This window comes from Zootoca vivipara, chromosome 8 (assembly GCF_965207765.1).
Source record: "Zootoca vivipara chromosome 8, rZooViv2.hap1.1, whole genome shotgun sequence".
Taxonomy (NCBI): Eukaryota; Metazoa; Chordata; class Lepidosauria; order Squamata; family Lacertidae; genus Zootoca; species Zootoca vivipara.
Genome location: NC_142591.1, coordinates 65,801,502 through 65,815,511, shown reverse-complemented (window position 1 = coordinate 65,815,511; position 14,010 = coordinate 65,801,502). Strand labels below are relative to the sequence as shown.

The 14,010-nt window shown below is 44.2% G+C and overlaps 1 protein-coding gene across 2 annotated transcripts; it reads left to right on the top strand.

Moving 5' to 3' along the window:
* Positions 1 to 4,628: 4,628 nt before the first annotated feature.
* On the top strand, positions 4,629 to 13,658 carry COX6C (cytochrome c oxidase subunit 6C). 2 transcript variants are annotated; one of them, XM_088675739.1, is made up of 4 exons: positions 4,629 to 4,697; positions 12,269 to 12,393; positions 12,512 to 12,637; positions 13,540 to 13,658. In XM_088675739.1, the coding sequence occupies exons 2-3, from the start codon at positions 12,280 to 12,282 to the stop codon at positions 12,629 to 12,631; spliced, it is 234 nt and encodes a 77-aa protein (XP_088531865.1). In that variant the 5' UTR covers positions 4,629 to 4,697; positions 12,269 to 12,279; the 3' UTR covers positions 12,632 to 12,637; positions 13,540 to 13,658. The 2 variants fall into 2 exon arrangements, with proteins under 2 accessions (XP_088531865.1, XP_034982019.1); XM_035126128.3 differs by having other exon boundaries at positions 12,266 to 12,393.
* Positions 13,659 to 14,010: the final 352 nt, after the last annotated feature.

Here is a 14,010-nt window from a genome sequence, read left to right as displayed (position 1 = left end):
CGACTGAGACCATTCCCTTGTAACTATCCAACTTTCAAGCGGAAGCCGCATCGGACGTTTGGCTTCCAGAAAACGTTCGCAAACCAGGACACTGACTTCTGGGTTTGTGGCATTTGGGAACCGATTTGTTCGGGAGCCGAGTGTTCGACTACCAAGGTACCACTGTATCCCTTTTAAAGTGAGGTGAGCAGAGCAGAGCAGAGCAGAGCTGTATACAGTATTTCAAATGCAGTCGCACCATAGATTTATATAGTGGAATTATTATATTGGCACTTTTATTTTCAGCCCCTTTCCAAATGATCCCTAGCATGGATCAAATACTTCTGCAGCTGCAATAACAGAATGCAGTTCTAACAAGCTTTTCGGTTTCTCTGATGCAACGTTAAACCCATTTTAGAATTTTATATTAACAGAAAGCTAATGAGCTAGCATGAGTGTTGTTTGGTGTTTACACTGTTTATTAGAACAAATTCTTTTTTCATATCTGGTACTTTCAAACATGGTGGGAGAGGGAGACCCTTCCTCCCATGACTGCCTCTTGAGGTAGCTCAGTCATATCCAAAGCTCTTTAGGCTGCTATGACACCTCCTTGGGACCCTCTGCCCCCAGACAGGAGTGGGTTTTGGGTGTCCAAGGTAAATTATTAACAGGGAAGCCAAGATGGCATCCAGCTAAGAGTTTAGTGCATGATCAGGGAGAAATAAGGATTCTAACCGCATGCTGTTTACACAAAGTGCAACAATGTCATCTTCAAGTAATACGATATATTGGGGTGTGGGAATAAGCATTGCTCTTTATCCCTTTGTTAAAAAGAACTGGGTAGAAATTCAGAAATGTTTTTTAAAATTCATGCTTTGTTCTTATCATTTCACTGTTAAACTCCACCATTCATTCATTCTTCGCTATGCCTGGTAGGGTTGCAGAAGAACACAAAGCTTCTTCTATCACATGTGGGCTTGTGAGGTAATCTTTAAATTCTTGGATTAGACATATCAAGCAATCAACAAAACAACAGGCCAAACCATTTGCCCAGTTCCTAGGCCATCTCAACTGGGCATCTTCCCAGAAGAGCTAAAATATCTGCTTCATACAGATCTTTATCACATTGGCTCATCCTTGCTGCACATTTGGAAATTTCTGAGGCATTGGAAAGGCATGGTACTTTCACTTTACATTTATACTATCAACGCTATCTAGGAGTCACCCCTTTAAATGGAAAAACTGACTCACAAAGTACACTCATCCAGAGATTTGGCCAACCCAGATCCTTTTTAAATGCAAAATGGCACCCTTTCATTTATTCTGTAAACTGAGAACCTCCTGTTAGGCAGGCCTAAATCATTCTAGTCTGATCCGATGTAAAAACATACCACAGTAGTATGCTTTGAAGCTTACACACCTGGCAAACCTTGTATTTTCTAACCCTATAAACACTTTTTAAAGCTGTTCTCATTCTCTCTCCTTTTATAATGTTGTTAAAATGGGGAGCGGGGAGGGACACCCACTATTAATAAAAACATATATTTGGGAAAAACTGGGATAGATCAGGGAGCACACGGCCCTCAAATAATGAAACCAAGTGAAAGTAAAACTTCATTAAGCAATCGGCTGTTGCTGCCAGAGCAGGATGCAGAGGTTGAGAAGGAGGCTGGAGAGTGCTTTCTACGTGGAAAAAGAAGGGGTGTGTGTGGACTAGACAAGACTGACCCATACTGGATCAGTATAGCCTAAGAGTGCTGAGCCTCTGAGGCAGGGATGGTAGACCGGGGGCCCTCCAGATGTTGGACTCCTCTAGCATGTTGGCCATGTTAGCTGGGGCCAAAAGTTTACCATCTTTGCTCTAAAAGCCGTGCTGGCTGGAGCTGATGGGAGTTGTAGCTCAAAACATCTGGTGGGCATCAGGTTGGCACTGGCTAATCTAAGAAGATGAACAGCATTTTTTAAAAAAACAAAAAACAAAACAAAAGATTTTCTTCCGGGAGGGGGATAGCCTTGACTCTTGTTTTTCTGGTGCCCTGTGTAAAAGTAAAAAACACATCATGCCAAGCCACTCTCCCACTCCCAGTTGACCAAATTTGGAGGTGGTTGGGAAGAGTTGTTACACCCACAGCTCAGTGGGGCTCAGTGAGTGGTCATAGGGACACCAGGTGATATAGCATTTAATAGTAACAGCAGCAACAACAATGATCCCCCTAATTTCTATGATTGTTAAGTTGTTTAAAACTGTTTTTAATACAGTATTGTGTTTCACTTGATGCAACCCGCCCCTTCACCTTAGGGTGAAGCTTGGGGGGGGGAAATGATAATAATAATAATCAGTGCTTTTTTCCGGGGGTACTGAAGGGTACACAGTACCAGCACCTTCCCCAAAAAATGTTAAAAATGTGGCACTTACTGTAACAATTTCATGGTGAGTACCAGCACCTTTTTTCTTAAAAAAGCAATAATAATAATAGTAATAATAATACTAATAATAATAATTTTGTTTTTAAACCATATAAACATAACCCGAAAGAGTATGACCTAAAATAATGATGGCAAGCAACTTATATGTTTCTTGAGCACTCATCATTAATTTATTGCCATGGTAAATTAACCCCAAACAGGTCCATTAAGTTGAACAAGTCAATGTAAACATCGGATATGAAGAAATACAGGCTTCTTATTGTTTGCCAAACTACTAAGATCATCTCTTCCTCTAGGTTCTTAAGAACTGTGGTGCTTTACCCCCATTTTAAAAAGTGCTGGCGCTGGAAATTTGTGCTCGCGCCACCTTTACAAATCTTTTTCAAGCCAGTGATTAAAAATCCAGCTTAACAATGACTAATGCTTTCAATGGCTGTGGCAATTGTTGGTAACCTTCAACACATTGATTTGTCTCCAGTTGGCCCAAAAGTTACAAAAGCTGTTCCTGCATTTCTTGTTTGTATCTATCGTCATACGATTACCCCCAAATTAAAGCATGCAGTACTTGAAACAACTTCAAAGGCTAAGCTTGCCCTTCTACTAGCTCAGCCTTTTTATTGGTTCATGTTTTCCATTTGGCTTCAACATCTTGTTCTTGCTGATGCCTTTCTAGAATTTCATTTATATATATTACAGCTCGGGTTGGTGAGACAAGCTAATTAATACTGGGATGGGAGGCTATGAATTGTAGCAATTGCATACCTTCTGCTTGGGCCGCCACAGTTTTTTTCCATTATGTATACATAGCGTACCATGCTGAACATGGCCAAATGTGCTTTGCGAAAATGTGCACCAAATTCATTTAATCAAAATACGTTTAAGTGGGATTGTTTACGCTGCTATCTATTGCCAGTTCTGTTAATCACTAAGCTCAAACATGTCAACGCAGAAGAAACATGAGATCCCCTATTTCTTAATTAGATTCTTTTCTAACAAAACAATAAAGTAGAAACAGGCCATTTTGCAATGAAAATACTGATGCCAAGTATAGTCTAAGCTTTAAAAAGCTTGATTCACTGGAGGTTTGTAAATTGGAACCTTGTCTAGATTTAGATAAGAGTTATCTAAATCTTAAAACCGAACCATGGCACCAGGGGTGCTTTCAGACTCTCTCACTTTTGCACATCCAGGTACATGCTGTATGCACAATAAGAGTGCATCTTCATAATCTACCACAAATAAAGTGGGCAGCCTGCAATAAATAGGAACAGCTAAATAGTGCTTTTGTGCAACTGCTTCCAAGAAAAAAGGGGGGGGGGAGGAAGAAAATGAACTTTATGCAATTAAAAAATAAGAGGATAGCAACCATGTGATGACCATATCGTATAACCTCTGCACAAATGTTGTGTAAACAAATCAGGAGGTTTGCACAATATACTATTAGTCTAGAAGTGACCCAAGAATATTGTTGTGGATATAGCACACAAGTTTAGTAATGGAAACAATTAACTGATATCACTGGAAAATAAGAGGAATCACACAAATGTGTGATGACAGATTTGTAGTGTGCTATTACTGGAATTGTATTATTGCATAATACTTGTGGTGTCGAATCAACAAATCTTAACAGATATGTCTCTAACTTTGATACAATTTTGATAATTTTATTTAACTGCCACTTTAATATCCCAGATTCATAATGGTGGTATACTGTCTTGGGCCTGACGTCTGTTACACTAAGGCAAGAATTGGCCTCAGAGAGTAAGAAGAAGAAATCTGATTTTGATTGTGACACATTCACAGCTAGATTTATTTTTCAACTTAAAATGAAGCAGTGGCTATTCTAACAAACATGGTGGAAGAGTTGCTAACACAAGCCTTTCTGGGTCAGTGTGTGTGGCTATTATCCAGAAGATTGTTGGTTGGGGGTTGGAATAGATGAACCTGGGGGATCCCAACGCCGCAATTCTACGGTTCTGTGATTATTATTATTCATTTCATTTCTGTGCCTTAAAAAAAATCTCAACTTGGTTTACAACACATTAAAACATCAAATAAAACAACCCAGAACAAAACATTACTGAAGGAAGTCAAAATATAAACACGGAATCAGACCGCAGGAGGAGACGTCCGCGCCCTATTAAATTTGACCCGAGCTCCTTCCCGTAGCCGTCGGTCGCAACGCGCGTGCGCAGGCGGGAGCTGTGGTTCGGAAGGTGAACGAGGAAGGACAGCGCAGGATAGTTGCGTGTGCGAGGAGGACGTTGCGGTTCCAGCGTTTTCTGTGAGACGTGAGTGCTTTGCAAGGGGTGGGTGGTTGGTTGGTGGGCCCGCCCGTGCCTGTTCCCTCAGCCCTCCCCCTCCTCCTCCTGCGCGTTTCTGGTGTGACCGTTGGGACGTTAGGAGGTTGAGCGGGGTGGAGGACTCTGAGGAGGGGAAAGGACGAAGAAGCGCCGGAGGGGGAGGCCTGGGCCTTGGTCCTTGGCTACCCTGCGGCCAGGCCCGTCTCCTCTCTCCTCGGCCTTGTTGCCCTGGGAGTGGCCCGTCCCGTCGCAATGGCGCTAGCGGGAGGTGCTTGTGAGGGCACCTACGCTCACCCCGCTCGCCCGCCACCGGGCAAGGAAGCTGCCCCCTGACAGGAGTGGTTCGCTGCCCTCCCCCTTCCTTGGAAAGGACGTGCTGGAGTCGCGTCAGTGGTGGAGTAAACTGCTCGAAATTAGTGGAGTAAACTGCTCCTCACGTGCACGGAAGTCGAGCTGCTTGGCTACCAGACGCCCAGGCGCGGCGGAGCCTCTTAAGGCCTTCGGGGACTTTTAATAATTTCTCGCGTGAACAGTCCAAGGGGGCCCAAGGCGAGAAAACGGCTCCTTGTAACTTTCGTTCCACTCTCCTTACATTTGTGCGGCGTGTGTGCATGGAGAGACAATGTTACCTTTTTAAAAACGCAGAGGAGGCTGCAGGCCTTCATGGGTTCTATGTGTGTGTGTGTGTGTGTGTGTGTGTGTGTGTGTGTGTGTGTATATATATATATATATATATATGTGTGTGTGTGTGTGTGTGTGTATGTGTATGTATGTATGTATCACACACTTACAATTCTATAGCCTAGGAAAATGCTAAAAGCTGTAGGAGTAAATTCTTAGTCATCTTCTGCTGGAACATGGGTACTTGTGGTCACAAATCCCTTTAACAAAATTGTGAATGGAAAAGAATTGTGTTGAGCTGTGCTGGTTCTCAAAAGCATGAAACTAAACTTTGAGTACCTAACTGGTAGTTTGTTGGGGCCCTCCGTTTTTTTAGGCTTGTGTAAAACTGAGTGTATATATAAATTGTCCATACGATGTGGTAGATAGCATTGGGAGACTTGACTTTAGTTCAGGGGTCGGCAGGGTTTACCGGCCATGGGCTGGATCACTCCCATGGAGATCATCTGTGGGCCGGACTGGGCCGCATCTACGCTTGCCCAGACGCTGAAAATCGCGCCTGCGCAGAAGAGATTTTCGACATCTGGGCATGCACAGACGTGGTTTCCAGTATCTGCGGGTGTGCAGCTGCGATTTTCGGCGCCGCTCGGCAAGCCCGTGCCGTGCTGCGCTAGTTCAGGGGCAGCTCGTGGGCCAGTAAAACACACCTGGCCCATGGGCCGCATGTTGCCGACCCCTGCTTTAGTTCCACCCTGAGCCACAAAGTTTAATGGGTGATCTCTGGGGCCAGTCTTTTAAAGTTAGCCTAACATTTTCTAGGGACACGGGTGGCGCTGTGGGTTAAACCACAGAGCCTAGGGCTTGCCGATCAGAAGGTCGGTGGTTAGAATCCCTGCGATGGGGTGAGCTCTCGTTGCCCAGTCCCAGCTCCTGCCAACCTACCAGTAGCAGTTCAAACGCATGCCAAAGTGCAAGTAGATAAATAGGTACCGCTACAGTGGGAAGGTAAACAGCGTTTCCGTGTGCTGCTCTGGTTCGCCAGAAGCGGCTTAGTCATGCTGGCCACATGACCTGGAAGCTGTACACCGGCTCCCTTGGCCAATAACGCGAGATGAGCATCGCAACCCCAGAGTCAGTCACGACTGGACCTAATGGTCAGGGGTCCCTTTAACATTTCCTAGGGTGAATATTGAGAATAAAAGGGAATGGGACCATGTACACCACATTGAATGAAACAGGAAGAGCAGGTGTTTTATGATGGGCGTAAAGCCGAATAAACATTCTGACTGTCTGAAGAGCAGGTTAAAATTGTACTTAAGAGCCTGCTGGATCAGGCCACTGGCCTATTTCAGTATCCCATTCTCAGTGTGACCAACATGATGCCTATGGGAAGCACTCTCCTGCAGTTTCCTGAGAGCCCTTACCTCTATGAACTTCCCTAATCCTCATTTAAATCCATCCAAGTTGATGGCCATCACTACCTCCTGTGGGAGCTAATTCCACAATTTTACTTTGTGCTGTGTGAAGAACTTCCCTTTATCTGCCCTGAATCCTCCATTCAGCCTCATTGAATATCCGTGAATTTTTTGTGTTGTGAGAGAAACCTTTCTCTATCCACTGTTTTCATCAGTCATACCACCTCTCGTGCTCAATTTCTCTAAACTAAAAAGCCACCAAGGCTGCAACTGCTGCTCACCTTTGAGAGCTCTCAGGTTGATGCTATCCAGGCCTGGTTATTAGTCAGTTTTTCTATTATTATTAGGCCTAGAACTTCACCCCTCATCACTACTCTATGCCTCAGTTCCTCATACTTCCTTCCTGCAAAAGTTACTTGAGGAACAGGGATCTGCCCTATATCTTCTGCTGTGAAGACTTTCCACTTCTCTGCAATCTCATCCTCCTTTAGCATACCTTGGCTCAATTGTCATCCAGGGTACTAACTACCTCTCTAGCCACCCTTCTGCTACAATCATATTTAAGTAATTGTAACTTTCAAGCATGTTGAAGTGGTTTGACCTTGATTCTGCCTTTCAACTTCCTTTTTACCACATGTCTCATTTTTTGGAAGTTTCCTCTGCTGAAGTCTAATGTGGCCATGTTGGATTTTCTTGGCCATATCCATGTATATTTAATCCTATATAATAAAGTCCAAGTGTCTCTGCGTCCAGTCCCTGTGTCCCTGGGTTTGCGCTACTGCGCATGTGCCCCATGGGCAGCCGTTGGGACTTGGAGCGCAGAGACACGAGGCATTCGGCTCCCTCCCTCCCTCAGTTCAGCCAATCAGTCCGTCAGAGCTTGAGAGTCGTGTGTTGTTCATTGGCGGTGGTGGTGGAGCAGGATGGGACGGTCTGCTCTGGCCGGTTGGTTGGGCTGAGGGGGAGCTGGAGGAGCGAAAATAAGTGGGGGTGGTGAGGGGGAGGAGACTGAGCCCAGCTTAAGCCTGTGCGCGTTTACTCAGGAGTAAGTCCCTGTGTTCTGTGGGGTCTACTCCCCGGTAAGAGCGCTCCAGACGGCCCACCTGACGGACTTGGAACGCAGAGGCACAGAGAGCCCGGGAGAAAAAGTGAACAGCCCCAGAAGTCCTTGAAGGGGAGCTTTGTGCTGTGCTTTCCCGGCTGCTCGGGGCGCTGCGCTGAGAGGGAGCCGGAGGAGCAAAAATAAGGGGGGGTGAGAGGGAGGAGACTGAGCCCGGCTTAAGCCTGCACGCATTTACTCAGGAGTAAGTCCCTGTGTTCTGTGGGGTCTACTCCCTGGTAAGAGCGCTCCAGACGGCCCACCTGATGGGGGGTGTTTGGCAGAGGGGAACGGCAAACCCTGCGACGGCAAGCAAGCTGAGCATTATCGAAGGGAAATGGCTCATAATTAGCAGCAACGTGGCAGCTTTTCATTTCCTTGCTGAGAGGGGGAAGGACGCCGTGGGGGTGTTTTGTTTCGTTTGTTTAAGCGGTGGTGGGGCAGCTTCCACCCCCCAAAATCAAGCAAATAAATGATAATAATACTCATCTGACCAATTGCATTGCAGGTAACTCGGTTCTGCCTGCTCCAAACCTAAAGCCTGCCCCCCCCAATAAATCCTGGTTTCGCCCGTGTGTTTTAAACAACGGGCGGCGGGCGAGCATTGTTAAGCGAGAGCCACTAGGTCAGCTCGGCGCATGTCCCCAAAGTTGCTCCATATGTTCTAGCACCCGTTAATTTAACGGGCTTCATGATACTAGTTTAATGATACTATGGCCACTGCTCCCAATTGGTTAGACAACACTTAAATCTTGCACAAGTTCCTGGGTGCCACTTAAGATGAAGTCAAGGAATGGTCAGTTCCATGACCAACTCTTCTAGGGCACAATTGTGTAATGTAATTATATGATCATGTGATAGTTAGGATGCAGTTATGTGTGAGGGCGTCAGATACATCAGATCTATTCCTCTGATGTCAGAAGTTGGAGTTTGCCTCCCAGCCACCTTTGGCTCTTCCAAAGTCCTGGCCCAACTATTGTCAGAGGTGTGACATCAGAAGAGCTAAAAAATGGGGCATTCTAGCAAGTGGCTTCAATCTGCAGGATCCTAAGCCATCCTGGTTCCCTGACAGACACCCAACCCAGTGAGAAACTTAGAGATGCTTTTGAGCGTGACTAAATCTCTCCCTCTGCTTTCCCTACCACTGTTTTTAATGGGAGTGGAATCTTAAGCGTAAAAGGAAAAAAAGTTAAAACCGAAAATGGACCATTCTCCCACCCTGCCACCATAAGCCTGGCAGGGCATAGGGTAAAGGTTTTCAATGGTTTTTCCATTGAAAAATGTTTTATTGGCACCATTGTTATCAAATGCAAAGACCTGCAGATGATACAGCTTGACATCTCTGGCATGGAGGAGTCTTTAAACGTAGCTAGCTTCATTGAGGTAAGCTGATCTGTAGTAGCTGAAAGAACTTGGCAAAAACCTGATTGTGTTTTACATGGGCTCTTGTTGGAGGCTGGGTTGGTGCTCAGTTCCCAAAGACCAATGGGGCATGTCTAGGTTCTTTCAACCATTGAGAATCTTATTTATTGGGCAAAGATATGTGTATAAAAATAAGTAAACATGTGAATTGGAAGTGTTGGAAGAGGTTTTGTTTGCTTACTTAAATGTAGAGCTCATCAGGTTCCATATCTACGTATATAGCCCACCAGATAGTTTTGTATCTGATTGGCTGAAGCCAAACTCACCTGAAGTCTGTCATTGGCTAAGCTGCTGTGATGCTATGAAATGGTTGCAAACCTTCCTTTCACCTATTCAGAGGAACGCTATCATCAGTGGAATATTGATCCATTGTGAACTATCAGTGAATCAAGTAGAAAAGTCAGACTGGCGAAAGAAACTTGCATGAGCCCCAAAAGCAGTGTTTCTCAACCTTTTTTGGGCCAAGGCACACTTGTTCCATGAAAAAAATCATGAGGCACACCACCATTAAAAAAGTTAAAAAATTTAACTCTGCCGCCCTATATTTACTATATAATTATGACTGTAAGAAACACTTGCCAATTGCTGTGTTGGTTGCAATCTCCTGTAATAAGGCTTCACAAGCCGCTGATTTCTCTGCCAGCACAATCCTTTGCTCAGCAAGTTTCAGGTTGAGCTCATCCAGCCAGCTTTAAGTTTGTCTAAAACCACCCTCCCGTGGTGGTGGCTATTGAGAGCTGTGCTCGCTCCGCGTCGTGACCCGGCCGGCTTCCTTTCCGGTGGGTCACTGTTGTAAATTGGCGGCCGCCAGGCACGTGACAATGCAAATCGCCCTTCTCGTCGCCGCACGTCGCGGCACACCAGCCAGCGTCTCGCAGCACACTAGTGTGCCGCGGAACAGCGGTTGAGAAACGCTGCCCAAAAGTAGGAGAGGAAAGAGATATTTGTTGGCATCCAAGACATAAGCTTTACATTATTCAGAGTGGGCAGCTTTGAGGTGTGACTGCATTTTCTATGTACCTCCTCCTTGTGTTGGCGCACCACTCCTAGGCAGTGTTAGAAACTGCTTGTGGAACCTGGGTTACAGGTACAAAAACAAAGGCTAGTCGCCTTTCCCCCCAATACAATAGCACTTTCTATTTATTTTTTCATAGAGAAATTATTTTGGGTTTTTTTTTGGGGGGGGGTGTAATTTGTGGTATTTGGAGGGTTATAACCAGCCATAGCAAAACAAGTCATACAGAGATTAACAGTGAGACTTACGGTAAGTTTAGACATGTATAGGACAGTAACACATAGTGTCCTACAGACAATCTACTACAGTACACTGGCTCTCACTGGGTTGAACCTCTGTCTTTCAGTTTGCAAAGCCACAGTTTCTGTGATAGATGGAGCTACCAGTGAGGGACATTGTCTCTATTCATGCTCATGTATTATGATTATTTTCAAAGTTCTAATGTTTTTATTTCTGTAAAGGAAAGCACTTCCCTGTAAATGGTATAGGAGCACTCATGCAAATCTTTAAAACAGGCACCCCCAAACTGCGGCCCTCCAGATGTTTTGGCCTACAACTCCCATGATCCCTAGCTAACAGGACCAGTGGTTGGGAAAGATGGGAATTGTAGTCCAAAACATCTGGAGGGCTGAAGTTTGGGGATGCCTGCTTTTAAAAGTAGGGTGATACTCCACTATTTCAAGACCATTCGTTTCTTTGTAGGTTTGCCCCCATTCCAAATTACCATTGCAGTTACAGTGTATGAACTTAATTGAGTGTGGATGAGAGGAAGTCTGTGGGAAATGTTTGCATTTAAAAGGGAAAAAAGAGATACCGTTCCATATTGATAACTAGGATTTACTGGCATCGCTTGCACTTAAAAGTTCATACAAATCAACTCCACTTCTGTTTCTAAAAGATTCTAATTTATAGAATCTGCACCAATTTATCTGTTTTTCTGTGACCAGAGGCAAAACAGCTGGATCTCTCCTGCTGCTCCCCCCCCCAATTGCTTATCTGTTTGCAAACCACATTTTTTAGCACATCAAAAGGCTTCCTGGGGATCAGGCAGAAAGGGAAAACTGATGCTGTGGTTCTCCCGCACAGCCAGTCACAAACTATGTGACTGGAAATCTAAACTTGGTCACTAGGTCGTGCTCCTGTGTCACAACAGCTGGCGAGTGGTTAATTACGACCGCTGCTCTCAGGTGTTATGTTTCCATATGACACATAGCATGTACAATATTGTAAGAAAATGTGTCCAGAATTAGGATACTGAAGGTACCTTTAGCATAAAATACAGTCATACCTTGGAAGTAAAACGGAATCCGTTCCGGAAGTCTGTTCGACTTCCAAAATGTTTGGAAACCAAAGTGTGGCTTCTGATTGACTCCAGGAAGCTCCTACAGCCAATTGGAAGCTACTGAAGCTCCATCAGACGTTCAGCTTCCAAAAATAGTTCACAAACCGGATCAGTCACTTCCGGATTTGCAGCGTTTGGGAGCCAAAACATTCAAGAACTAAGCTGTTCAAAAACCAAGGTGCATGTAGTGTCTTTGGGGGTGGAACCAGATGCAAAATGATGGTTAAACAGGGCAGACATGGCAACTTTTTGTCCTATGAACCATACACTGGGATAGCTTGTATATAGCCAGCTCCTTAAGGCCTCCTCCCTCAACCCTCATTTGGAAGCAGCCATTCTAATAGTGGGAGAGATGGGAAGCAGAGCACTCCCATCAGCTCTGCTGTGATTGGCCAGCCCTGTTAGGCTGCCTCTCTCAACTGTCACTTACGTGGGAAGGCACTCCATCAGACTGCCTCTGTGGGAGAGATAGGAAGCACAGTTTGTTCCATCAGTTTGGTCAAAAGCTTAGCTCCATCAGCTGCATAGGGTTTAGAGATTCAAATAACCGCATCTTTGTTGCTGATGCTTTTCACTTTTGGTCACAGAGATGCTTTTGTGACAGCAAGGCCTTGCTTAATTTTCTTTGATTTGCTTTTTTAGGAGAAAACATCACCATGTCTGCTGCTTTGTTGCCCAAACCCCAGATGAGAGGCCTCCTGGCCAGTCGTCTGAGAAAACATATTGTCGTGGCTTTCCTTTTTTCGATGTCATGTGCAGCTGGATACAAGGTCAGACTGTGGTGCATTAAGAAGTCAGTTTGTGAGATAGTTCTTTTATTAAGACTGTCTTAGTGAGAGGATGCAACTTTTCCAGTAATAACTTGCAGTCTTATCTCTTTCTCTTTAGTTTGGTGTGGCTGAACCAAGGAAAAGAGCATATGCTGAGTTCTATAAAAACTATGATGCCATGAAGGAGTTTGAGGCCATGAGAAAAACTGGGGTGTTTGAAAGTGCACCACTCAAATGATCATGAGTAGGTATCTGAAAACTTTCCGTTGTCTAACCTTGGCAGGAGAATATTACTTAGGTATGATGGATGTTTTGCTGTGAGGTCTGCTATATCCCTGGGGCTTATGGTGGGTGATGGCTTATAATAGTATGATCCTGCAGCTGTGTATGTAATGTCCTGCTGATACATATCATAATATATTTCATGCTGTATACATGGAAAGCAATTCTTAAGTGAGAAAAGGAAGTTGGATGAGGACAATGGCAAATGTCCTGGCCCTAGAAAGTGAGAAAACCAACAAGAAGTTGTCCTGTAAAACTATTTTAAACTGTGTAACATTTTGTCTTAGCTCTGTATCCACCAGACCCATCTTATGTACATTATCAATTGATAGCCCTGCAATGTTCTACATTTTAGCTTTTGTGTTTGATTGCATCTCTTCTAAAGACTTACTCATCTGAACCTATTTATTTTTAGAAACATTTATATATTGTCTTTTCAGTCCCCATGAGGGGGCCTGCTATCTTTCCCTGCCCCTAGTATCTTTTCGTTAATAATCTTGGCCTAGCCCCCTTGATTTTTTTTAATATTTGAGCTCTTTTTCTGGAATACCTATGCTGTATTGCTGCTTTTGCCTTCCTACCCACTTTTCAAAACCTGTTTTATTCAAAGCCCCCTAGTGGTATTACTATGCCTGCAGTGAGGTGTTTATCTGCATATGTGTATTACGTATTTGTCTCTGTTCACATTGGTTTGTCCAACTTGGTCTGTAAACTCCTATATCTATTACACAATACTGGTTTTCATGGGGCATAAATATATAGGTGAAAGCATCCTGTTGCTCATTTTAGACAAAAACCTTTGCATAAGTGGCCTTGAGATTAAGAACTGATTCGTTTTATAACTTGTTGTTTCTTCCTTTTCAGACCCTCCTCTCTGGATACCTGACAACTGAACATCACTGTTTCAGTGAACTATTCCTTGTGATCCACTTTGGTGTTGATCATGCTGTAACGTTGATCATTAAATTAAGTACTTCAGTTAAGCGATGTTTGGACTTTTTTCAAACTGGATAGCGAGGAGGTAGTAATTTCTGTTCCAGAATGCTTATGTACTATTATCCCCCCCTTTATGTATTATTGTTGAGGTACTAGCTGCCAGTCATCATTTCAAGTTTTCTTAGAAAGCTTTTGGAGAATGATTGATGAATGAGAGAGGAAAAATCTGCTGGATTCTATGTTTGATTGATTACATCTTCCTTTCATTGAAACTGGGTAGGGAGATTGAGAGCAAAAGCCTTCTATCTGGTTTACCCTGGTCTTTTGTTTATTAACACTTGTCTCTAAGGTGTACGGAGTATGCGGCCTTCCAGATGTTGGACTTCAGCCACCATGGTT